The 26,097-nt window shown below is 48.4% G+C and overlaps 3 protein-coding genes and 1 long non-coding RNA gene across 8 annotated transcripts; 2 read left to right on the top strand and 2 right to left on the bottom strand.

Annotated features, from left to right (window-relative positions):
- Window positions 1-60: 60 nt before the first annotated feature.
- Window positions 61-11,122, bottom strand: LOC120902402 (V-type proton ATPase subunit H). 3 transcript variants are annotated; one of them, XM_040311118.1, is made up of 8 exons: window positions 10,924-11,122; window positions 10,534-10,615; window positions 10,028-10,433; window positions 9,249-9,473; window positions 8,685-8,819; window positions 8,044-8,606; window positions 7,861-7,974; window positions 61-609 (listed from the first exon to the last, which is right to left on the bottom strand). In XM_040311118.1, the coding sequence occupies exons 1-8, from the start codon at window positions 10,970-10,972 to the stop codon at window positions 537-539; spliced, it is 1,647 nt and encodes a 548-aa protein (XP_040167052.1). In that variant the 5' UTR covers window positions 10,973-11,122; the 3' UTR covers window positions 61-536. The 3 variants fall into 3 exon arrangements, with proteins under 3 accessions (XP_040167052.1, XP_040167051.1, XP_040167053.1); XM_040311117.1 differs by lacking the exon at window positions 61-609 and adding an exon at window positions 7,051-7,775 and having other exon boundaries at window positions 10,924-11,121; XM_040311119.1 differs by lacking the exons at window positions 61-609; window positions 9,249-9,473 and adding an exon at window positions 7,051-7,775 and having other exon boundaries at window positions 10,924-11,120.
- On the top strand, window positions 609-6,438 carry LOC120902399 (protein brunelleschi). 2 transcript variants are annotated; one of them, XM_040311112.1, is made up of 5 exons: window positions 609-902; window positions 972-3,972; window positions 4,045-4,532; window positions 5,433-5,640; window positions 5,714-6,438. In XM_040311112.1, exons 1-5 carry the CDS (start codon window positions 710-712, stop codon window positions 5,961-5,963), a joined length of 4,140 nt encoding a protein of 1,379 aa, XP_040167046.1. In that variant the 5' UTR covers window positions 609-709; the 3' UTR covers window positions 5,964-6,438. The 2 variants fall into 2 exon arrangements, with proteins under 2 accessions (XP_040167046.1, XP_040167044.1); XM_040311110.1 differs by having other exon boundaries at window positions 969-3,972.
- Window positions 11,123-11,433: 311 nt separating the features above from the next.
- On the top strand, window positions 11,434-12,930 carry LOC120903994 (tRNA-splicing endonuclease subunit Sen2). Its single transcript, XM_040313687.1, has 3 exons — window positions 11,434-12,085; window positions 12,154-12,618; window positions 12,716-12,930. The coding sequence occupies exons 1-2, from the start codon at window positions 11,551-11,553 to the stop codon at window positions 12,441-12,443; spliced, it is 825 nt and encodes a 274-aa protein (XP_040169621.1). The 5' UTR covers window positions 11,434-11,550; the 3' UTR covers window positions 12,444-12,618; window positions 12,716-12,930.
- A 10,322-nt stretch (window positions 12,931-23,252) lies between these two features.
- LOC120902764 lies at window positions 23,253-24,396 on the bottom strand. Of its 2 annotated transcripts, none has more exons than XR_005739477.1 (3): window positions 24,370-24,396; window positions 23,504-23,759; window positions 23,253-23,437 (listed from the first exon to the last, which is right to left on the bottom strand). It is a non-coding gene; the product is annotated as an uncharacterized LOC120902764 (long non-coding RNA). The 2 variants fall into 2 exon arrangements; XR_005739478.1 differs by lacking the exon at window positions 24,370-24,396 and adding an exon at window positions 23,823-23,858.
- Between the last annotated feature and the right edge of the window lie 1,701 nt (window positions 24,397-26,097).

Here is a 26,097-nt window from a genome sequence, read left to right as displayed (position 1 = left end):
CAAGGAAATACAAACATTAAATTAGACATCTGATCTTTTAAACCAAATAAAACACGCAAATTGGAACCATTTTCCACTTCAATAAGGGAGTTTTTTTTATTTGAACAATATCGACACCCTATGTCGACAATGTCGACCCAGCTGACACTGTCAACGTCAGCTGTCAACGAAACAACTTTTGTTAACGCGTTATCAAAACACATCTCGTCACTTTCCAACTTCTCTTCTCTCGGTTGCGAATTAATTAGGGCTCCGTGTGTGAGTGTGTGTATATAATTTAAAGGTGAAATCCGTGCTGGGAAACCGAAATTAGCACCCGAGAAAAGGGATGAACTGCCGCTCGGTCCAGCGGTCCGTGTAGAGGGGCACCACCACCACCACCAGGAAGTATGGCCCTGCTGCTGCTGCTGCATCGCGGATAGTGCGTCCCAGGGCTGTGGCTATCGGGTGGAAAGATGATGTGTCCCGAATGCTAAAGGCGAAGGGGGCGAAATCGCACACTGCACAGCATCATCCTCCACCCCCCCTCCTTATCTTCAGTAGTGGTCCAGCGTTTTCAGGGGGGAGTATTTATTGTGGTTGCATCGCTCGCCCATCGTTCGGCGTGTGCTGCGCGGCGGGGACAGACAGGCGAGAAAACGCGACAGTGTAAATAGGAGCAACCAAGCCAGAGTGAGGCAGGGAGGGCACGCGAGTAAATGAGAAATAAATGAGATCCTCGGTAAGCTACATGTTATCGCAAGGACCGGGAGATCCGATTATGGCGCATCCAGATTATGAGCAGCACCATTACCACCATGGTTGTTTGTTAATCCTGGTGCGAGGTATCGGTTCCTCGAAGCCACGGTCTTTGCAGCGCGTCTTCGAGCGGGTGCAGCGTGTTAACAACGTTAAAATACCTGGTAAGTGTAAAGGATGCAAAGGGTGCAAACGAAGGCATTAGCTAACATTGCCTTGTTTCTGTGCAGCAGATTCGACGGGCACGACGAGAGATATCTGGGTGCGGTACATACGCGACCATCCGGTGGAAAACAACGACTGGGGCGACTTTCAGACGCACCGCCGGCTGCTCGGCCTCATTACGGTGGGCAAGTTCGAGGCGCAGAGCGAGCTGAACGAGCTGTGCCGGGTGCACGAATCGCTCAAGGTGAAGTACACGCACACGCTGTTCGATTCGCGCTGCCTGCTGTTCGGCCCGAGCACGGACGAGCTGCAGAAGCTACAGAATGGCGCGGGCTCGAACGGTACAGACGGTCGGCCGGCCGGGCCGCCGGCCATCGAAAAGTGCTTCCAGACGCCGAGCAACTTCAAGAGCCGGGCGTTCTTCTACCCCGAGAACGATCCGTGCAGCAACCTGGAGACCAAGATTTCGGAGTTCATCACCTCCATCTACTACATACTGGAGCTGAAGCGGATGGAGAAGACGCGCGAGAAGCTGGAGAAGGCACCGCTGCTGCTCGCGCCGTTCGAGAAGAAAGATTTCGTCGGACTCGATCTGGAGAGCCGCAACAACCGGAAGCGCTGCATCGGGCGCATGACGAAGCACCTGGGCGACCTGACGCTGCAGGCCGGCCTGGTGGCCGAGTCGCTCCACTTCTTTCACGCGGCCAGCGAAACCCTACGTGCCATAAGTGACTCGCTGTGGTTGGGCGCGGCGAACGAGGGCCTGTGCGCCGCGTCCGCCATACTGCTCTACCCGAACTTCCGCTACACCATGTCGATACAGCGCAACTCTAGTCTGCAGGAGAACTCGTCCTCTCCCCAGAAGTTTAACCTCGCCCGGAACCAGCTGTACACGGGCAGCTACAATGGCGACAGCTCCTCGACGCTGAAGCACAAAAAGTCGGACATGGTGATCAATTTAAGCACGTCGGCGGACGCGGCCACCGTGCTCGGGGCGGATAAAACGTCCGCCTCCTCCAACTCGTCCGCATCGTCGATCAGCTCGAGTCTGTCGTCGGGTTCGGCGGGCAGTGGGACGGCCAGTGGCTCCTCCTCGGACTCGGGCACGCTGGTGAACAAGGCGGCGGCAGGCAGCGGGCTTGCGCCCAAGTTCCCGGCCAACATCCTGCAGCCGGACGAAATTACCGTACGCTATCGGGATGCCATCATCAACTACAGCAAGTACCGGAACGCGGGCATCATCGAGACGGAGGCAGCGCTCAAGGCGGCCCGCATCTGCATCGAGCAGGGCAAAAACCTGGACGTGGCCATGTTCCTGCAGAACGTGCTGTACATCAACCTGAACATGACCGAGCAGCAGCGGGTGCGGCGGTTCGAGGTGCTGACCGATCTCTACCAAAAGATTGGCTACAACCGCAAGGCGGCGTTCTGCCAGCGACTGGCCGCGTGGCGTCACGTCGCCCAAAGCAACAGCAATCCCGACTGGGGCCAAAGCTACCGGCTGATGCTGGAAAGCTTCTCCGGCCACAAGCTGTCGCTCGAGCCGAACGAGGTGCTGGAGAACAATATGGGCTGGCCGGTGCTGCAGATCGATCTGCTGCAGCAGCTGGTCGGGACGGCCCGGCGGCTCGGCCAGTCGGCTCTGGCGACGCGTCACATGACCTTTTTGCTGCAAACGATGTGGAAAAATCTGACGCCACTGGAGCAGCGGGAAATGGCGCTGCAGCTGCAAAACCTGAGCGCCCAGTGCGAGGGAGCGCCGGTGCCGCTGGTGCTCGAGAACGGCATCGTCATACCGCCGGCCAACCTCACCGACCTGCCGCACTGTACGGGGCTGCTGGTGAAGGATTTGCCACCGCACCTGCGGCCGGTCAAGATCGTCGTTAGCAAGGTGGACAGTGGGCCTTTCCTGTTCACGCCGATCCATTTCAGCTCGCTCGACCGGCGCGGTGTGGAGCGCGACGATAGCAAGATCACGTTCGACTGGGTGCAGCACGACGTGTGCGAGGTGAGCCTGGCGCTCACGAATCCGCTCCCGTTCGAGCTGCAGGTATCGGACATGCGGCTGCTCACGACGGGCGTTGTGTTTGAGGCGTTCCCGCAAACCGTCACGCTGCAGCCGAACGCACTCACGAACGTCTCCCTGCACGGTACGTCGATCGAGTGCGGCGAGCTGGAGATACAGGGCTACAGCACGCACACGCTGGGCGTGAAATCGAACTGCCGGCTGAAGCACATGCTGCACCGCAAGGAGCGCCATCTGCCACCGTGCTACAAGGTGAAGGTGATACCGGCGCTGCCGAAGCTGGAAACGAAGACGAGCCTGCCGCAGACGGCCACGTTTAGCGGCATGCCGAACGCGGACTTTGTCACCACATCCGCCAGCATCACGCTCTACAACGGGGAGCGGGGCGAGTGCACGATTACGCTCACGAACGCCAGCAACATCCCGATCGAGTACGTGGATGCGACCTTCCACTCGACGCTGGACGCTTCGTTGCAGAATCGAATCTTTCAGCTAGCGACGGACGAGCTGCAGCAGAAGCTACCGATTCAGCCGAACGCAAGCATCGATTTCAAGCTAGTTATCTTCGGGGAAGCGGATTTTCTTGGCGCACTCACTGCCGGACCGGGACAGATCGGGGGCTACCCGCTGGCGAACAATCCGGACGGGATGAATAGTGCTGGGCCGCAGAGTTTAACCGTTTCGCACGGCGGAGGAGCCGGCCCGCTAGCACTGCCAGGCGGCGGTGGACCGTTCCTGTCCGGTGGTAGTGGCAATCCGAGTATACCGAGCCGCATTAGCTCACCCACGAACACGCACCGGAGGAATGAGCTGCTGACGTCGAGTTTTCGATCGTCCCACTCGGGCCATTCGTCGCTGGCCACGCTTAGCGTTGGCATCTCGACCGGGCATGTGCCGCGGCAGCTGGACGCCCAGCTCCGCTTCAAGTACTCGGGCGGGGAGGGACTGCAGGAAGGTTTCTGCCGGCAGTGTGCAATCTCGTTCAACGTGGAGCTGCTGCCGAGCGCACAGATCACCAACTGGGACGTGCTGTCGGCGGAAATGTAAGTAGCGCTGCTTGTAGCAATGTTGCAAAGAGGCCGAATAATGTGACATTTTGTGTTCCCGCTTTACAGACCATCCCAGTTCTATCTGGTGCTGGACGTGGTGAACCTAACGGCGCAAGAGATGTCCCTCAACTATACCTCCAACAAAACAATACTCATCGAGGCGAAGGAAAGCTGCCGCGTGCCCGTCCCGGTGCAGCGATGCCCGCTCGAGCGCATTTTTGCCGCGGTAGCGGAGCATCAGCAGCAGCAGCACGGTCATCACCTGCACCACCATCACCACCATCACCATAGTTCGCACCATCATCAGATCCATTCGATCGGTAGCGGTTCGGCGGACCATCACACCATGCCAAGTATTCTGAGCGGCGTTGCCGGTACGAGCACGAGCGACAGCTCCGACCTGACGGAGCGCGTCTGCTCCGAGCACATTTCGGAGAATGTGAATCTAAAATGGTCCCTGCCAGGGATCGACTGCCACGGGACGGCTTCGCTGCGCGGTATTACGCTGTCCCCGGCCATGCTTGATTTGGTGACCGTTCCTCCGCTCGAGTGGGGTAAGTGAACACCAGTGTGGTGGTGCTGTGTAGTGATGGGAAAAATGATCTTTTCGTCGGAATCGATTCCGGATAGTAGGTCCGGAATCGGGTCCGGATTCGGAATTGGTTCCGGAATAGGCTTCGGAACCAATATCGGTTCCCGAACTGGTTCCGGAATAGGCTCCGGAATCAAAATCCGGAATCGGAATCAAAATCGGATCTGGAGTCGGAAATAGCTCCGGAATCGGAATTGGATTCGAAATGGGAATCTCCATAAGAATAGACATTTGAATCCAATGATGCTACGTATTGATAGCCGCAACGAATCCAAATTTTCCTGTAAACGATCCATTCTCATGGAGATTCCCGGACTGATTTTGCTTCTGAAACTTCTTATTTCAATTCAAGATCTGATTCGCATTCTGAATCTTATTCCAATTCTCTAGTCAATTCTGATTACCAGGTGGATTCCGATTCCGAAGCCGATTCTGATTCTAGAGCCAAGTTTGATTCTGGAATCGATTCCGAAGCCAACTACAGAATCGGTTCCGGGATCGGTTCGGGAATCATAACCAGCTCTAGGATCGAAATCGATTCCGGATTCAAAATCGGCTCTCGAATCGGAATTGGCTCCGAAATCATAATCGGCTTCGAAATCGAAATCGGAGGCCAAATCGAGTACTGATTCTCATGCTGGAGCCAATTCCGATTCTTGAATCGATTCCGGAGCCGACACCAGAATCGGCTCCGGATGCGGTTCCAAAATTGGCTCCGGAAACGGAATCAATTCCAGCATCGGAATCGGCTCCGGAATTGATTCCGAACACGGTATCGGAATCGGATCGGTCCGATTCCGAGCTCCCCCCCACTAAGTGCTGACAGTTACAGTTACTAACGCTTCCGCGTCTCTCCCCGCAGAGGTCAAAGTGGACGATCAGGTGGTGGCCCCACAGTCGGAGGTTTCGTGCGTGACCGGCCAGTTTCTTAGCTTTAGTATTAGCATCTGCAATCTGTCGGCGTCGGTGCTGCATCAGGTGCAGCTGTCGGTGCAGTTCTATCAGGATTATCAGAACGGTGTTCAAAACTATCGGCTTGAAACGCGCGTCACAATGTCCGGCCCAAACCAGTAAGTGTGTAAGCTGTTAGTGTTGTTTTAGCCATGGTTTGACCCCCTTCTTTTCCCCCTTTCCCACTTCCAGCATACTCATTCCATCGCTTAACAAAGACGAAAAAGCGTTCCACAAGTGCTCGGTACTGTTCTTCACGCCCGGCCGGTTCAAGGCGGACATTCAGTGCCGCTCGCTCAGCTCGACCCTACAGCCGGCGGCCACCGTACTGCAGCGGACGGATGAGCTTGGCGGGCCGGCGGCAGCACCGGGCCCGGACAGCGCATCACACGTGTGGCGGTTTATTCCACCGATTGAAATAACCGTCCTCGATCAGCAGTAGTGGGGGCTAGAATTAGGGCCGGAAACACACACACACACACACAAGCACGGGATCGACTGGTGCGATCCGTACGAGAACAATAATTTGGAAAAATACACAGGACGATCTATATATATATATAGCTACTTCATTAGACATATATATATATGTGTGTGTGCGTGTGCATAGTACTCCGCACACACACAGAGGCATACGAGGCATATATTTGTTGTAGCGCGTAACGGCTTAACTAAGATACACTACAAACACACTAAACACAAACACACACACACACTCTGTACCTTTGTTTTCGAGAGTGAGAGGGAGTGAGCTTGAAGCTGAATGTTAGTTGCGTGTCGAACTATATACACTCGCGGTATTAATTGAACAGCGAGCTGGAAGGGACAGTGTGCTGATGCTGCTAGGAATTAGAAATGCTGTTTGTATGTTGTGTGCAGAATTTGTGTTATATTAAAAAAAAAACAACAACTTGGAAGCAATATGAATAGGAAATTATCTCGAAACCAGCACTAGGAGTAGTGAGCGGAATGGGGCGTTTCGGATCGCAACGAAAACCTTTAAAACGCTACACACACACACCACGGTCTAAGAGATCTGTGGACGAATGGAACCCGTTTTTGGAGGGTGGTTAGGTGGGTTTGATATTATGGGATACAAAGCAAATACAAGCAAAAAATACGACGGGACAAAACGATCAAACGGTGACGGTGCCGGGGAGCGGGAGAGGGGGGGGGGATAACAGGGGCATTTTGGGACAGTGAAACAATCCGATACAATGGGGCAGGGGAAGCAAGCGCTGTAAAGTTAGTTTACATATACTCGTTGATAATTAGAGGGCGAGGGAATCGCGACGAATCGGTTAAATTAGTTTAACAAAAAAAACGTATGTTTTTCCTTGTTTTTTTTTCTTCTTTTTGCTCGAGAAAAAATGTGAATGTTATTTATGAAAATAAAACATATATGCCAGAAGCAGCTACCTCTCGTTCTCTCTCTCTCTCTCTGTATCGTTGCTCTAGGTATCCACTAGATATTACTGAAACCATGAGAAACCCCTTTTTGTATTTTCAATTTAGAATGTGCTTTGTGCTGTTTTTTTGTATGTGTTTTATTTATGTTCGTCGTTCGATTAATACATCTATCTGCTTTTCGCACCTTGATCTCTCTAATATGTATGTTGCACTTGATGAAAACAAATAACTATCCCTTACTTAGCCTAAATATATATGCCGGGTGAAGGGTTGTTTTGCTTTGCGCTTGCGATCTCTTTTGCGACCTCTTCCTTCACACCGGTGTGGGGAGAAAACAAAAACGTAACATTTGCAATAGTAATACATTATAAAGGGGGAAAGGGGCGGCTGTTTTGCATGTTTGTTCGCGCGCCAATTCATCATCATCATTATCATCATCATCGGCAGACGGACGGCGAGGACTGTGCCGATTTTCTGCTTAATGTACCAGCCATAAGGATATTTTATTTACACACGCGAACACGCTCCAGCAGCGACCAGAAGGAGGACGCATGGGAGCGCAGATTTAAGGAAAGGTGTTGTGTAGTGATGGCGTTTGCTGTTGGAACACGTTTTCGAAGCATTTTTGCAAATTTTGTCCACGGTATGGAATGCTTTTTGTTTTTTTTTCATTTTCGTCTGCGCGACGGCGGCATACGTTTTGCGGGGAGGACTTGCGTTGCAACAAAGCCCCAAGCAAAAGGATGAATAATGGGGGGGAACGCCTTAAGCCTTTCCGCTGATCGGGGCATTGCCCTGGGTAGCCTTCTCGCTATCTTTTTCCAGCTGCTTGCCCAGGTACTCCCTGGAAGATGGTTTTAGAGGGGAGGGAAGGGAAATGAGTAAGCTTCGTTCTGCAAAAAGGGAGTGCGAGGACAGAAAACACTTACCAGTTGTGAACCATCAGCTTCTGGACGGCCAGCAGTGCTTCGTAGCGTACGTTCGGGTCTTCGTGGGCGAGCAGTTGCATTACCAGCTGCTTGCCTCCCAGCTGCTCAATGACGCTGGAGAAGAGCATAAAGTTATTTTCTCGTTGTATGATACACAACAGTTTAAACACACAAAAAACCTACTGTTTGCCTCTCGGGTAATGGCGCACGTACTCCCCAATGTCGTAGCTAGCGACCGACAGCACCAGCGGATCCTTGGACGTCTCCAGCAGATGGACGAGAATGCGCAGCAGCTCGTACTGCTTCTCGTTCAGGCGCTGCGCATTTTCGCGCCAAAACTTGGCCGACTTGTGCACCGGCGACCACTCGAGCCGGGCGCTCTTCACCTCGGTGGCGTACTCGTCGAACGAGCTCAGATCCTGCACCGAGTTCTGCAGCTTCTCGGTCAGGAACTCCACGTCGCCCGTAATGTCCTCGTCGTCGAAGCGGCGCTGTTCCAGTATGGTCAGCTGCTTCATCACCTTGCACTGTACCATCGCGATGCAGTGCTCCTTCGCGACCTGCGCATCCTCCGGCTTCTCGATCAGGTTGCGGAACACGGCCAGTATGATGCGCGTGACCTTCTCCTTCGCACAGTCGCTCAGGATGTCCGCCAGGATCGGGATCACGTTGAACTTGTTCATCTTCTCCGCCAGCAGCGGGTTAAACGTCAGCACCCACAGGCAAAACACCAGCTGGTATTGAACCTAAACGGAGGGGAAGATAACGATTGAGTAAACAAATTCGTTGCGCATTTCGCCAGCCAGCAATGGTAGTTAGCGCACCTGGAAGTTGACACGCGACGAAAGGATGCTAATGAGCGTGCTGATGCCGTCGACGGTGACGAAGGCGAAGCGGTACTCATCGACGCGCAGCATCATCTGCAGACAGCGACCGACCGACTGGATGTACTCGTTGTTCTTGAAGTAATAGAGCAGTAAAGGCAGGTTAGTATCGGTTCGCGGCGGCGGCATCCGGCAAGCGTCCGTTCCGATTGCCACACAGATATATGAGCGGAGTGGTGAATACACGCAATTTATGGGACACGCTTGCACAAACATTGATGAGGACAGAGACCAACGGGTTTCGATTTTGTTTTTTAGTAAGGCATGAGAGAAGCTTCCAAGAGGGCTTTTGAGAGTGGTTACGTTAATAATAACTGTGCCTAGAGTAGTGGTACTAGTGTGTGTGTGTTTGGGGTGCTTGTGTCCTATTACAGACCGCATTACACTACCGCCAATCGAGTACACAGGGGATGGAACGGGGGGTAAGATGGAGTCAGCTATGACGGAACGGGGGTGGGTGGGTGGTAGTGCATGTGTGTGTGTGTTCATCTGTATTCGGACTACCGTTAGGGTCACGTGTAGATCTTCCTTGGCGCGATCACGCTGCGGATCGTCGATAGCGCTCGATATCTCGCGGTACCGCTCCGCGATCTGATGCTGGTGGCTGTTCGGGGGGTGATGCGCCTCGTGCCCATGATGCCCATGCCGGTGATGGTCATGGTGGGAGGCGGCCGCTTCCGCCAGCCGCTTCTTTTCCGCCTCCTCCATCTCGTGCAACAATTTTTGAGCCTTCCGTTTATTACCGTGTAGTAGTAGAAGTAGTAGTGGAGTAGTAGTAGTAGTAGTAGTAGTGGAGGATTACATTTCCAATAGAATGTAAAATATAAAATCATCATTATCAAGGTTCTGTACAGAAAAGGTTTGTTTGAAATTCATCCAAAGCAACCAAACACAAAAACCAATCACACACACACACACATCCTCGGACGAGGTCACATTCACAAGCGGCACCCACATCTGCCTCAGAGGTGTGTTAAAGAGAGAGAGAGAGTGCAACAACGCAAGACACTTGAATATATGGCGCAAATAATGGTTAGTGTCAAAACAGGCGTAATTAAGGCGCGCCCTTCGCTACCGACGATCGAAGCAGGCACGGCAAAAAAGCACATCATTAAAAAGGGGTTTTTTAGTAAGGCACAGTAAGGGGTTAGCCCGAAGAACAACAAACTTCACTCCTCACGCTGTTAGTAAGATGCTTAATAGTAGTAGTAGTAGTAGTAGGTAGGTCATGCCAAACGGGAGTAAAGATCGAACGGGCCACACCAGGGCGCAACGAAACTTACGGCAACGGTCAGCTGATCCTTCAGCCACTGCAGGTAGAAGTGCAGATCGGACTTGGGCATCTGCTCCTGGCCCCAGCAGGCCAGCTTGCCGACGACGCGCGACGCCATGTTGACGATGAACCCGTCCTGCCGGTTCAGCAGATTGAGGAACGGGGCCCACACGCTCTCCTTCTTCTTGTTGGCGTAGTCGTGGAAGATCTGTACGCGCGTGCGGTCCTCCTGCAGCAGATCGTCGATCAGCACCAGTATGTACTGGATCGTTTGGTCCTTCGACACGTGCGACAGCATGTTCAGCAGCGTCTTGGCGCACTGCGGCGCATTCTCCTGCAGGTAGGCGGCCTGCGCCTTCTTGTCCTTATCCAGCGAGCTGACGCACGCATAGTCTTCCTGCGAAATCATCTGCGACCTATGCGGGGGAGGGGAAAAGAGAGGAGCAGCGTCGGTCAGCTGATGATGGTGAGTATGGGATAATTCCTGCCTGCCCGGGTGGCAGGCTGCGCACTTACTGCATGTACGAGGACCAGTTGGGCTTGGTCTGGCGGATGTCTCCAGCCTGCTGCTGCAAGACGCTCGTCGCCGCAATCATATCTGGCGGTGGAAAAGAAACAACATCACGTGATGGAATTTAGCTCGTCTTAGGTAATAATGCATTTTCGGGCCCACTCGATACGGGCCCCCCCGGGGGAAACGTTTTTTTCCGGGCCCTCAAAGGAAGCACTGTGAAGGCGATGCTTTGGCAAATGTTTTACTTGCAAAACTAATGCGCATCAAAGGATACGCCATCGAGAGAGAGGGAGCGGATGGTATCGATTAGGGCCACTAGAATGGTTTGTGGGAGGGGGCGCGCAGTAGTATGGGGCAGCAAAACAAAGGCCCCATTCGACGGGGCCACTTACCGATTTTGTCGTCCGGCAGGGACGACATGATGTCCTGAACGTCGGTCATGTTTCACCGGGCGAGCTAGACGGGCAGAACTTGGCAAAAGTCGGGCGACCACGGGACGGAAAAACCGTACAACACTTTACACTTCGGTGCAGGTGAAAAATACGAGACAAATATTTGTGATCATATGACCTGAAGTGAACAGGGGAACCGGTTGGTGCAGGTAGGACTGTTTGACACATGACCCATGGTCGAGCAAAGTCAAACTGTCAAGGAGTGGTTTTTTTGGGTAGTTTTATTATCTTATTATCAATGATAAATTACCTGAAGAAGAGAAAAATCTTAAATTGAGATTAAACACTGAATGAAAAGCATTTTTAAGCAGTAAAAACAGTAAAAAGAATTATTTATTATTAGACCATTTTGGATTTGCTACGGTAGGGAATGGTATGACCTGGCCTACAAGGGGTTGTTGCTTCACAAACGCTTGCTTCGTTGGAAACGCTTCATTCGCTCCGACTGACAGTAACGCAAGAAATGTAATCAAACAGCTGCTTCCCAGAACGTGCCTTTTACTGCACCAAAAACTAAAAATGTTTAATAGATAATCTACAAATCTACAAATTATTCTTCCCCTAGTGATGGCGGCAAAGTGTAATTTATTTGCTTTTAGCCTTAAACCGAAGAAGAAAACTCCACCGGAACTCTCGCAAACACTGCCACTGCCGGTGCCGGTTGCTGGCGAGCCCTTGCCGATAGAAGCCATCTTTACGGGATACACAATTGATGTCGTAAATCCCGTCGATATACGGCTGCTATGCTTAAATGGAGGTTTCGGGCAGGGCATGTTGTCTCGCGCATTCCCGGTTTGCATGACAAACGCGCGACACGCGACACGCAAAAGGAAACGGCATCTGCCCGCATCGACGCAAGACCCGAGTGCTGGGATGATCGAGGAACCGCTCTGCTTATTTTTAGAGGAAGCCTTCTTCCTGATGCATGTGTTGAACATTTTGTGCCTTAAAGACACGCGCGGGAACACGATCAGCGTTGCGCAGGCATTTGCAAAGTTCCGGAAAGTGAAGCGCAACTTCCTGGCGTGCTTCTGTGCTTATTTGTATCTGAAGTCGAAAAATTGGATCATTAAAAGTGGAATAAAGTTTGGAGGAGATTTTGGTAAGGATTTGCCACACAGAATTCTATGGGATATGAATTAATCATTTCCTCCCTTTCCTGCCTTTCAGTGATTTACGTAAAAGGACCCCAGTTTTATCATGCGTCCTACATCGTACTAATACAGGAAGTGTTCGATGGCGCAGAGATGCTAACTGCCGCAATCGATGGATTAGATTTTCAAGGATTTAATCGTATCGCGGAAACCACCGGAAAGGATTTACTGTTCCTAGAGGTGCACTATCCCTCCGCTCTTGATCTGTCGGACGATGCGGCCTGTTTGGAGCGGGTAAAAGACGTGCACGTTGCCGAAACGTTTACCAAGCATCATAATTATCTAGCAGCACGCAATCATGCTTAAAATAGAATCTATGTCTCATGAAGCAATCCCACAAATCATCCTAAATTGTACACGGAATTTTCATAGTTGCATCCAGTGATGTATCGTCGGGAAAGTACCTTCTTACCCGGCGTGGTACTCAATAGGAAACGTGTATTTAGCTTAGATTGGTATCTTCTGCACCACGGATTTAGGTGTGAGTACTTTCTCATTTGTTTGATAAGGAAATTTTAATCTTTTACAAATGCCCTGTATTTATTGTCTTTTTTTCTTTCCCATTTTTTCTGGTATAGCCGAACAGCGTTGCGAAAAAACGATAGATGAAGAAGGTCGGAATTGGTATGGAAAAGTTAAATAGGTACTAAACACGATAAACGCAATGTCTAACACAACAACGCATGCTGCACAATGTAGGTTAGTACTTTCAAACAAACCGAGAGATATGTTATAGAATATTATTGCATCGGCATTATCGTGGAAGTAAAGCGCTCGTACAGTCTTTTCCCCAGTTATGCCAATTTTTATTTTTGACAGTTTATATGTCAAATTGGGGCGGTCCCATTGTACAGTCGTCAACTCGAACGACTCAATAACATGCCCGTCATGGGTTCAAGCCTAGAATGGACCGTCCCCCTCCGTAGCAAGGATTGACTATGCGGCTGCGTGGTAATGAATTAAGTCTTGAAAGCCTGTAAAAGCCGGCATGTCCCCGTAGGACGTTACGCCAAACAGAAGAAGAGGAATGTCAAATCACTACAATTTTCTTCATTAAATGTCAAATGTAAAATAATATGCAATTTTTCCAAAAGTTTTCTTATTCTTCTTTGGCACAACAACCGCTGTCGGTCAAGGCCTGCCAGTACCCACTAGTGAAGTGAGCTTGGCTTTCAGTGACTTATTGTTACCATAGCAGGATAGTCAGTCCTACGTATGGAGGCACGGTCTATTCGGGACTTGAACCCATGTCGGGCATGTTGTTACGTCGTACGAGTTGACGACTGTACCACCAGACCGGCCCAAAAGTTTTAAATCATTAAAAACCAGATATAACCTAATTTTCTACACGAATTGCATTAAAAAAGTAATATATTACATAAATGAACTAACATTAATCAAACATCATTATTAATCATGTAAATTTTGGCTGAAAACGTGATATTCGACGTACGTGAAAATCCGAGTTACGCGAATATATCCAGAATGCATTATTCGCGTAACTCGGGGAAAGACTGGTAAAGCCAATTACAAAAAGTAAAAAAATGTAGAAGTACAATTATTTCGAAACGATTGAGCGTTAGGGCCGTGTCTGTGCGATTTTATCGCACGTGGTGTCAGACGCTTTTTCGTATAATATTGCGATTATTTGGATGATATTAATAATATAACGATTATGAAAAATCAAGTTGAGATTGTTCCTACAAAATACCAGAGCGTTTCTACATACACCGAGAAAGCAGCTGAGAAAATAACTGACAGCATGCTTTGACAGCGACTGACAGCATTTTCGGTGAGAGAATTCTCCTCGGCATGCAAAGAACGATGGAGCTGAGAAAAAATTGAATTGGCAGTTTATAGCGAACGATCAATTATAGTTTGCATTTTTGCCGTCTTATAATCGTAGAAACATTATTAAAAAGTAAAAGAATCTTTTTTGACTTCAATTTAGCGATTCGAATGGATTTTTTCAACATCATTTTAAAAGTCTCATCTCGGCGCTTTTCGGAGCTTCTACACACACCGGCGTGAAAAACTGGTTGTCAATTCTCTCACAGCCATCTCTCACCAGCAGTCTCGGTGTATGTAGAAACGCTCCCACACATTTAGTTTGACAGATAAAATCGGATGCGGCGTCCGACGAAATCAAAATTTATTGATTCCGTCGTACGACGAAATCAAAATTTTTTGATTCCGTCGTACGACGAAATCGCACGTCCGACGTTATCTGTCAAATTCCATATAAAATTTTGACAGGCCTTCCGATAAAATCGCATCCGATGGAGCACAGACACGGGCCTAAGTACTGCACGAAAAATTAAAACCACCAAAGGCCGTGGCAACGCTTTTCCACATGTGATTTTATCGAATGGCCTGTCAAAATTTTACATGGGATTTGACAGATAACGTGGGATGACGAATCGCACGTCCGACGTTATCTGTCAAATGCCATATAAATTTCATCCGATAAAATCGCATCAGATCAGCGTTGCCACCAACCAAAGAAAGACAGCCTTCTGTTAAAATACATATTCGAGCAGTGTGTCGTCTGTCACAACAGTAATTTAAGAGCAACTTAGCGGAACCCATAAGAAGCAAATGAGACCAATCGGCTCAAAGTATTTATAAAAAATAAAGAAAAAAAAAACTTAACAGAATGATAATATTGTCGTTTGTGATCAGATCAAAGCACAAGAACACAAAAAAATGTTGATTAAATGAAATTTTAGCTGCAGAAGACATCGGAGGTATGTTAAAAACCGTGTAATGTATAAAATCAGGTGGGAATTTGCGTTTATTAGTAATAACTGTACAAGAACTTTTCGGAGTGAAGCGGCTGTTTCAGTCAAGTTTGCTGCAAAATCCATTCTAATCATTGGTATTGCATAAGAAAAATGATCAAATATAACAATAAAACTATAACTTAACGCCTTTCGTGTCGTTTTTCTAACAATTTAGCCGAAACAAACCCAATAAAATAGAGGTAGAAATACGATCCATCGAAACTGCTCGAATAGGCAAACGAATACCAACCAGAGAAAGTTTGCACTATACAAACTGCTCAAAATTTTGATCGAGTAGATTTTGGTTTCGATCGAAATCGAATTGTTTGTCCCTGCACGATACGGACCAATAATATTCCCTTCATAGTTCGAAAACCACATATGGAATGCATATTGTGATTTAGCGCGTGGCCACGGAGCTGAAAAAATAATATTCCCTTCATAGTTCGAAAACCACATATGGAATGCATATTGTGATTTAGCGCGTGGCCACGGAGCTGAAAAAATGTTGAAATTTTTTTCAACTTTGTCAAAATTGCTTGTCAACTGCAAAAAAGAGCTTTTCTCGTGGCCGCACCAAAAACATACACAAGAACGACAAAAAGCTCCCACATCTGAAGATCATCGATATTTTGTTTAAGAAGCACGAAATAGGTACATGAATCAATTAGAATCATGGATTTTAGCACTATTATCCTAGCAATGGGTCACAACTGTGCCAAATAGTTGTTTGTTTACGCTTTTCACGGACGTCAAATTTTGTCACTTTTTGTCAACTTTTGTCAACTTTTTTTCCTGGCTGCTCCAGGTTACAAAATTTTGACAAAAGCCAAAAAGTGACAAAAGCTCACGTTTTGAAAAATTTGTCAGCATTTTGTCACTCCCATGGCCTTTCGCCTATTGGGAATATCCCGGAAACAGAACCAGTGTTGCCGAAAACCCCCGTAATTCCGACTCATATTAGCATTTAGAGTTGGTACCCAGGCCGTAACGAGAGGAATTCTCCTTTTTACGTCCTGGGCATACACGTCCGAAATACTATTCCCTGCGGTCCCCGAGATACACGGTTAATGGGGACCGAAAGCGGCCGCAAAATACCGCGTATCTCGAATTTCCGCGTAAGTCGAATCTCATGATTTCCAGCTAAAATATCACTAGTTTTCGTGTAATTTTGCAAGTAGGGGGCGGTTTTAGCCACCAAATTAATTATTTGATATGTTTCTACTGAATTGAACCCTTTTAAACCTTTTAAAATGGTATTTCACATTTGATCAATACGGAGATTATTTGGTACAGTCTGTTCCCGAGTTACGCGGTTTCTGCGTTCCCGACGAATCCGCATAAGAGCGTTTCTACATACACCGAGAAAGCAGCTGAGAAAATAACTGACAGCATGCTTTGACAGCGACTGACAGCATTTTCGGTGAGAGAATTCTCCTCGGCATGCAAAGAACGATGGAGCTGAGAAAAAATTGAATTGGCAGTTTATAGCGAACGATCAATTATAGTTTGCATTTTTGCCGTCTTATAATCGTAGAAATATTATTAAAAAGTAAAAGAAACTTTTTGGACTTCATTTTAGCGATTAAAATGAATTTTTTGAACATCATTTTAAAAGTCTAATCTCGGCGCTTTTCAGAGTTTCTACACACACCGGCGTGAGAAACCGATTGTCAATTCTCTCACAGCCATCTCTCAGCTGCAGTCTCGGTGTATGTAGAAACGCAGAAACCGTGTATCTCGGGGACCGCCTGTACAATACTCTTTACCGTATTAATACACGATGCGCAATCTCAGATTGCGCATATATTCGTTTTATCAAAACATAAGTCATTTCGCGTAGCCAACCCTGAGCTATAAACGTCATTTTCATAAATTTTCAGATTGCGCCAAGATTGCGCATAATTTTTCAAGATTATATGTCCGAGATATATAATTTTTTTTTGACAGATAAATATATCAAACCGACCCGTTTGACAGATAAATATATGCGCAATCTGAGATTGCGCATCGTCTATTGCTACGGTTATACTAGCTGTGTTGACATAAACACCACGAGGCCATAGCTGACAGTCGGTATGTTATGTATGCCAAGTGACGTTTAGAAACCAGTTCAAGATCGAGCTCACTCACTCTGCTACCAAACAACAGATGGCGCTATCTAAGCAGGAGAAAGGGACAACTGACGAAAACGGCGGAGGAGTACAACTAGATATCCCCGAAAAGGGACAAATCAGAGAAAGGGTCGACTAAGGCATAAGAAGCGCCCTTGAACGAAAACAAGGGCAGTAGCAAAGGAGAAACGGTGCAAAAGAAACGTTTTTAAAGTGAAGAAAAATAAAAGCAATTCTCGCTATTAAAAGTTCTACTCGCGCCTTTTCTTTCAAAAAGTTTACTTTGCTAAGCGATCGTCGCTAAGCAACAATCTTTAAAAACTTTTCGTTTAAAAGATTCGTGTTACGAAAATGCCCGCGAATAAGTGCGAGTGTATAATGTGCGACTCACCAAACGATATCGATGACATGGTGCAGTGTCAAGAGTGTAAAAAGAGGTGTCATTTTAGTTGCGCCGGAGTGGCTGAAAGTGTGGCAGAAGAGTACTGGATGTGTGAAAAGTGCGTAGGAAAAGGGCCAGGACCGTCGATGAAGACGAGGCGCCCGAAGAGCGAGAAAGCGATGGCGGTTGCAGCAGGACCAAGCCAGCAGCCCGATCCTCCTAAAAGTGCATAGAGATCGGAGTCGATGCCTGGTACAAGCGAGGAACCATCAGCTAAGCCTCTATAAGTCTCTACCATTGCAACAAGCCACTCGAGAAAATCTGCCTCCAGCTCCTCACGTATATCGGCACAAGTGGCACTCCAACGTTTGGAGAAGGAGCAAGAGTTACAGAAACAAATCCTGCTGGAGGAAAAGCAGAAAATGGAAGCCGAGATTACGACAAAAAATGGCTGAAATGCAGCTGCAACATCAAACGCAACGAAATGCCTTGGAAGATGAGCTGGAAAACCTCTCAGTTTATTCCTCCATTGCCAAAACTGATAGAACAGCTGAGTGGGTGAAGCGTCAGTAACAGAAGCAGCGAGAAACATCGGCCAACCCCACAGTTCGAAATGAAGCTGAACCCTCCTCACAGCTAAAGCCGCAGGCAAATTCGTCAACCCCGCTGGAGCCGCCTGCACGAACGGCAGCGCATAACGTTGCACAACCCAAAGAACTCCCAACGCAATACAGGCAATTGGTAAGCTTGTCAATCCCGCTTGAAACACCCGTGCGGACGGCAGCGCAGAGCATCGCCCGAGATATGTTTCCGAAAAAGCTACCAATATTCTCCGGATGCTCAAAGGAATGGGCAGTGTTCCTCAACTGTTACGAGGAGACGACAAAGGCGTGTGGCTACACGGACGCGTGAAAATACCATCAGGTTGGTAGAATGTTTAAGAGGCCCCGCTCGAGACGCCGTTCAGTCAAAGCTGATGTTACCCAATGCCGCGCCTCTCATCATCAAGCGACTAGAAAAACTTTTTGGAAAGCCGGCCCAGCTCATTAGGCTGCTTACGGATAACGCGCGAAAACTCGATCCGCCGAAACCCGAACAACTGAACAGCCTGATCACGTTCGGCCTAGAAGTGGTAAACCTGTGTGACCACCTAACGCTCAGCAACATGCAAAGCCATTTCAACAACCCCGAGCTATTGGCGGATCTGGTGGAAAAACTGCCGGCTACACGAAGCCTAGAATGGTCTCGGTATAAAAACCAATTTCCCGAACCGACGTTGAAACATTTCGGAGAATTTATGGAGGCTTTGGTGGATGACGCGTGCGACGTTACCGCTTCTGTTCCCCCCCCGAAAAGATAACCCAAGGGGCCCTAGAAGTTTCCACTCACACGTCCACACACGACCTGCTGAAACGGAACCGACTACGAGTGTTCCGAATGCTCCACTACCCAGCCACGTCAATTGTCTATTTTGCGCCACACGTGGATACGTTGTCAAACACTGCGAGGTGTTTAAACGGTTGAACGTTGAATTGAAACTTCAACTCTGCTCGACCTGCCACAATAAACACGGGTCCAAACCGTGCCGATCGCGATTCCTGTGTCGTGTTCCAGGATGCAGCGAACGCCATCATACCTTGCTGCACCGTGGCCAGAACACATATCGAGAGGTGCACTACCAAGGGCACCACCTCTCGAAACAATCGGCGATCTTTCGCATCGTTCCCGTGACTGTCTACAATAATGGAAGAGCCGTAGATGCAGTAGCCTTCCTGGACGAGGGATCATCGGTTACCCTCGTGGAAGCGGACCTGGCCCTACAATTGGGGCTCGACGGAGAGGCAGATCCATTGGAGCTTTGTTGGACGTCCGACGTATCCCGGAAAGAAGAAGCGTCCCGCCGCGTGAGCTTCGAGATATCAGCGAAGGGGGGAGGGCGGCGCTACAACATAGCTGCCGCCCACACCATAAAAAAAGCTAAGTCTCCCGTCTAATAACTTTAATTACGACACACTGATAAGTACTTTTACTCATCTACAGCACCTTCCGACAACATCGCTGGAAACTGCAAGACCCACCCTGCTAATCGAACTCAGCGATGTGAACCTGATACAGCCACTGGAGACACGGTTCGGACAGCCCGACGAACCCATCGCTGTGAAAAGCGCCCTAGGCTGGGCCATCTACGGCCCAAACAACGAGAGTGCTACAAAGATGATGCTGGGAATCCATCAAATCCCGCGTCATCTGGAGGAATGTTCCTGCGACGACTCCCGCGAAGGGGGAACAACAAGCGATCCTTCCCCTGAGGCCCCACACGAAAACTCCCGCGGAACCCATCGCGAAGAGGGAGTGCATGAGGCTGCTCAGGAAGGTCACACATCTGTACAACAATCGGTGAGCGAACCTCTTTGCCAATTTTCATCACCAAGCAATGTTGCAGTAAAAAATAGTTCCCGCGGTGAGCTACGCGATGAAGGAACAGGTAGCATGGTAGACGTGCAGGTAGACGTGGATCGCGAACTCAACGAGTTGCTGCGACAACAATTTACGCTAGAAGATTTCGGAACGTATGCAGACCCAATCCCAGAGCCCTACGACGTAGTGAGAGCGAAATCGATTTTGCATAACTCGTCCATTAAGATTGACGGCAGGTTTACAACCGGCCTTCTTTGGAAAAGCGACGACATTCGTTTTCCTAACAGCAAACCAATGGCGATGAAAAGAATGTTTGCTCTAGAAAAGAAATTAGATAAAGACCCAGAGTTGAAAAAGGAAGTATACCAACAGATAGAAAACTATTTGAAGAAAGGTTACGCACACATAGCTTCAACAGAAGAACTCGAAAATGCTAACTCTGACAGAGTTTGGTTCCTTCCGCTGAATGTCGTATCTCACCCTAAAAAACCCTCGAAAAAGCGATTAGTTTGGGATGCCGCTGCAAAAGTTGATGGAGTGTCTCTAAACACTCAACTTCTTAAAGGGCCCGATCTATTAACAATGCTGCCAGAAGTGTTGTGTGTGTTTAGGCAAAGGCGAATAGCCTTCGTTGGAGACATAGAGAAGATGTTCCACCAAATTCGAATTAGAAGCGAAGACACCCACAGCTAACGTTTCTTGTTTCGATTCGACAAGAACAAAGAACCGGACGTATACCTAATGGACGTCGCAACCTTTGGTGCCACTTGCTCTCCTTGTTCGGCTCAATATATTATGCACCGCAACGCTGACGAACACTCAATTGAATTCCCTATCGCGGTAGCCGCTATAAAACGTTCCACCTACATGAACGATTATTTCGATAGTTGTGACACAACAGCAGAGGCGATAGAAAGGGTGAAACAAGTGAAACACATTCACTCTCAGGCAAAATTCAATATGCGTAACTGGGTAAGCAACGACCCCGACCAATATTAGAATGCATGGAAAAATCCGAAGCCAATCAAAACCCAATTACCTTTAAGTCAACTGAAAGTAGTGAAACAAGAGTACTTGGGATCATATGGGACTCACTCACAGACACTCTTCAATTTGCTTCCTCGTGGCACAATGATTTGATCCCCTACGTGCTTGAAGGGAAACGACCATCAAAGCGAATGGCTCTAAGAGTAATATGAGCATCTTCGACCCGTTGGGTTTTGTAGCTCCCGCATTGATCCACGGACGCTTATTAATGCAGGATCTCTGGCGAGTGCGTATAGACTGGGACGAATTAATGGGAGATGAGGAATTAGTAAAGTGGGAAAAATGGATAACCATACTACCCAACATTTTCAAACTAAAACTTCCTAGATGGTACTTTCACGAAACTCACTTCAACACTTCACAAGCAGTACAGCTGCACGTATTTACGGACGCAAGTGGACAGGCCTATGGTTGCGTTGCGACTCCTTCGACTGGTGGAAGGAGTCAATGTTCGCTGTGCACTTGTAATGTCGAGAAGTAAAGTGGCACCACTTACACACCTATCCGTGCCAAGGCTTGAACTACAAGCAGCCCTACTTAGAGCAAAAATAATGAAGACCGTTTGCGAGAATCACGACCTCAATATTGCAGAAAGATATATCCATACAGATTCAAAAGTCGTGCTCTCTTGGATTCGTTGACCTCCACGAGAGTTTAAACAATATGTCGCATATCGGGTCGGAGAGATCCGTACGCTGACAGACCTTAAGGAGTGGAGGTACACCGGTAGACATAAAAATAGATTTTTTTTTTGTGTGCACTAGATGTGTCATCGCCAACAGTTCGAGGCGTACTGAATTTGCAATCGCCGATTTTTGACTTTTATACTCTCAATTTTGGTGCGCTACTTATCTGAGCTACGAGTGTCGATAGCGTTTTGCGGCAGTATAAAAGGAGAGCCAAACCGTGCTGCGCTTCATTCTTCAAACAGTGGTCAAGGTGAAAGTTTGCGATTAGAAAATTCCACAACTTCATCATGGGTCGCGGGAAGCACTGCACTCCAGAGGAGCGGAAACATATTCAGAGTTTGTACCGTGAGAACGTGCCTATCAAAACAATCTGCAAGGCGTTCGGCCGTTCGCGGACGTTTGTGGACAACGCCATTCGTAGCGAGGCTACGGGTCGTCCGCAAAAAACAACGGCTGACGTTGACGCGCAGATTGTTGAGATAATCAGGGCGGACCCTTTCAAAACTTGCAGTCGTATCAAGCAGGAGCTTGGATTGCAAGTTTCGGCGAAAACGGTGTCTCGCCGTTTACACGCCGGTGGGTACTGTGCCCGGAAACCGCGGAAAGTTCGCCCGAAGAAAATTCGGAGACGAAGAGCATTACATCTTTCAGCATGATAACGACTCTAAGCACACATCGCGATTAGTTAAATGTTTTTTGGCAAAGAGGATGTGCAAGTTCTACCGTGGCCTGCGTTGAGTCCTGACCTCAACCCGATTGAGAATCTGTGGTCAACTCTCAAGCGTCAGCTTAAGAACAAGCTTGCACGACAGCGCTATGGAGACGCTGCAGGGCTATGTGGAAACGCATACCCAGAAGCGAATGCCGTAGCCTCATCGGCGATATGGCCAAACGCTATCAGGAAGTGATAGCGAATAATGGTCAACACATTGACCGTTAGAATGTGTTTCCGCCCTGTGGAACACCGCAACACCACCTCCCAACAACCACTAAAACAGTCCTTTTCAGGGCTACCAAATATTTCTGACAAGAACTATGTCTTTCGGTCACAGAAAAAAGTTCCTATTTTTATGTCCACCAGTGTATGTACCCACTAAAGAAAATCCAGCCGACGGTCTAACCAAATGGAGTAAAGACACCGAAATAGATGCACAAGGGAGGTGGATAAATGGTCCGGCATTCCTTTATCGCCCAAAGGAATGTTGGCCGGAACAAAATATAATAGCCCACACAAGCGAAGAAAGACGGGTGCCACTACTCGCTCACTCGACAACAACCTCAAAAGTCCCTTGATAGACGCGTCTCGATTTTCTAAATGGAAAGTGTTGGTAAGAACAGTAGCCACAATTCGTCGATTCATTACTAACTGCCGATTCAAGCAAAAATGCAAAGCAATAAAAACCTTAGAAGCTACTAAAAAACAATCTCACCTCATCAAAACAAATGAAAAGGCCGTAATCGTTCCTTTCGAATCAGAGGAACTACACTTCGCTGAGATCACTTTGTTTAAAATAGCTCAAAGAGACCACTACGCAAAAGAGCTTGCTATACTATCGAAAAACGACGGCAATGAGATAAACTCCACTATCGAGCGTGCAAGTCCATTACATAACGTTGACCCGTTTACCGATGAGCATGGAATTTTACGATTCGATGGAAGAACTGCTAACGCGTCTCAAATCCCATATGATGCAAAATTTCCGGTGATTTTACCTACACAACATACCATAACGTCGTTACTCCTAGGACACTACCATGAGCGGCATGCACACGCCAATAGGGAGACAGTAGGTAACGAAGTCCGGCAGCGGTTCTACATTCCGTTTTTGAGAGCAGCCGTGGATAGGGCTATGAAATCCTGTAGACGCTGCAAGGTGAAAAAGTGTAAGGCACAGAACCCTCGAATGGCACAATTACCGGAACAAAGACTCACCCCACTCCTGTGTCCGTTCACAAATGTGGGAGTCGACTATTTGGGCCCAATCGATGTGACTAATGCCCGACTAAATGAGAAGAGGTACGTGGTCGTCCTCACATGCTTAGCAACGAGGGCGGTCCATCTTGAAGTCGCCCACAGCCTTTCAACAGAATCATGCATAATGGCCATCAGGAGATTCGTTAGCAGCAGAGGTCCTCCGACAGAAATCTTCTCAGATAATGGGACTAATTTCCAAGGCGCCAGTAGTGAACTGAAAAAGCAGATGATGAATGTGAACCTTAACCTGTGCAGCTACCTTTACGGACGCCCATACTAAATGGAACTTCAATCCTCCCTCCGCGCCGGAAATGGGGGGGGGGGTTCTTTCCAAAAGTTGTACTCGCGCCTTTTCTTTCTAAAAGTTTACTTTGCTAAGCGATCGTCGCAACAAGCTGATTAAATTTCACTTCACTCATCCGGCGCTAAAACCGATTTACTTTAAGAAGGCACTAGCCTACTATCAAGAAACTATCAATCTATAAAACAAATTTTACGGTGCTGCCAGCGGTGCTTGGATGTTTTTTTTTACGAAGCTTAGAATTATCCATCCACACAATGGTAACCACTCTTTCTATGGATATTGCAACACCGAGATAGTTTTCAGTGTTTTAAGTAGTTTTAAGAAAAGACCGATTTTACTTATGAATTTTTGCATTTCATGAAATACTATTAAGCCAGCGCCTGTGAAACTGTTGCGCGCAACAACGGTTGTTCGGTGGCAACACGTCCCAATCACAATTGATTAATTTCAATTACTACGCACATATTTGCTAACAAACAGACTTTTAACTAAATCCGGATTATCTACCGAAATTACTTACATTGACGAGGTGAGATCTGCGATAATGCCCCGCTGCGCAAATTCGAGCAGTTTCCAGCGCAGAAAATGCACCAAAATCTGCGCTGGCCAGCGCAGATTTGGCCTGGTCTCCCGCGCTGGACTTCAGCGATTCCCGCGCTGGGTCGAGCAAGTTTTGCGCCATCTGCTGGCGAAATGGACGAACTATTTATGGCGGCGGAGCAAAAAAAAAAACGGTCAACAAAAATTAAAAAAATTGGCGCCCATTTTCTCGTCCGCTTCTTCTCCCTCCCTCAGCCTGCCCTGCCTTACTTGCGCTTCTGCCCGTACCTTCCGCCGCCAGCTGTGCATTGCGGTTGTGTATTGTTATTGGTGGGTGTTAGCATTTATTAATTTGTGTGTGACCTTGAGACGCCGTGGGAGAAGCTGGTTGGGTTGGTTTGGGATTCAAAGTGTTATCGGTGTAGTGATGGTTTATTTTATTTCGTGCCGCTGCTGATGAGACCATTCGATGCCCCTGCCAGTTGAGGGTGAAGAAGCCTATTTAAAACAAGCGTAGGAGAACGTCTAACACTAATCTAATATTTTTTAATTTGAACATGTTTGATGCTTCAACGACCTTCTAAGCATCATGTAGCACAATGTATAGTGGCTATGAATTTTTTTTTTTAATGTGCCGAAATCTGTCTCGAGTTTTCGGGTCTCGTCACACACACACACACACACACACAGCGCGGGGAAAGTGACCGTTCATTCTATCATGTCGCGATCCCCCACCCCGCCCGGCGCTTTGAATGAGGATGCTACAAGAAAGCTGAACCAACCGTTCTACCGATAAGGTAGCCGTAATCGATCATGCGTGGAGGGGGGGGGTTGGTCTAGTGGGGGGGGGAGTGCGTGCTTGCGCGACTTCGGGGTGCGTGCTCGCGAGCGCACTTTCGTGGGTGCGTGCTGGCGTGCGCGCTTTCATGCTCGCGGGCGCGCGTACGTGCGTGTGTGTGCGTGCGTGCTGGCGTGCGCGCGTTCATGCATGTGTGCGCGCGCGCGTGTTTGTGTGTGTGTGTGTGTGTGTGTGTGTGAGTTTGCGCGTGCGTGTTTGTGTGTGAGTTTGCGCGCGCGTGTTTGTGTGTGTGTTTGGAAACCTCAAAACTATTTGATTCTGATGGGTACATTTTCATCCGCTGCGGCTACAAAGTCCATGCATTTTCGATCTCGCTACCTGAGAGACAACACAACCATTGGCATTGGCATCTTTGCGATCGGCTCTGCTGTTGGGTGTATTAAAAAGACACACGATCTAAGCAAACGTGCGTGTGATATGTAGCACATTTCTTTCCAATTCCGCTAGCGGATGCAAGTGGAAACAACATTTTGAATTGAAACCATACAAAAGAGGATTCTGGATTTGTTTATTACGGTGCACGTATGGTGCTGCACCTGTCCGCCCAGAATCTGGTGGCTTGTTGGTTTGGAGTAGTTATCATGACGCCGATTGACCGGCAATGCCTTGGAATGGGTTCGGATCGGTAGGTTCATGTTTTGGTCGAGTGCATTCCGTGCATTTGTCGCGCCACAGCGGTAGACCCGGCAGCACCAAAGTCAAAACAAAAACCTTCCCCGAGTGTGGGCTGCTATGCTTAGTTCTTCTTCTTCTTCTTATTATTATTATTGGCGTAATAGCCAACGCGATCATGCCGGCCATTTCAAGTCTTGAGTCAGCCCTTGCTACGGCGAACGGTTCATACGCGGT

This window comes from Anopheles arabiensis, chromosome 3, assembly GCF_016920715.1.
Source record: "Anopheles arabiensis isolate DONGOLA chromosome 3, AaraD3, whole genome shotgun sequence".
Classification (NCBI taxonomy): Eukaryota; Metazoa; Arthropoda; class Insecta; order Diptera; family Culicidae; genus Anopheles; species Anopheles arabiensis.
Note: the sequence above shows the minus strand (reverse complement) of the source record. Positions and strands in the feature narration are given on the sequence as shown.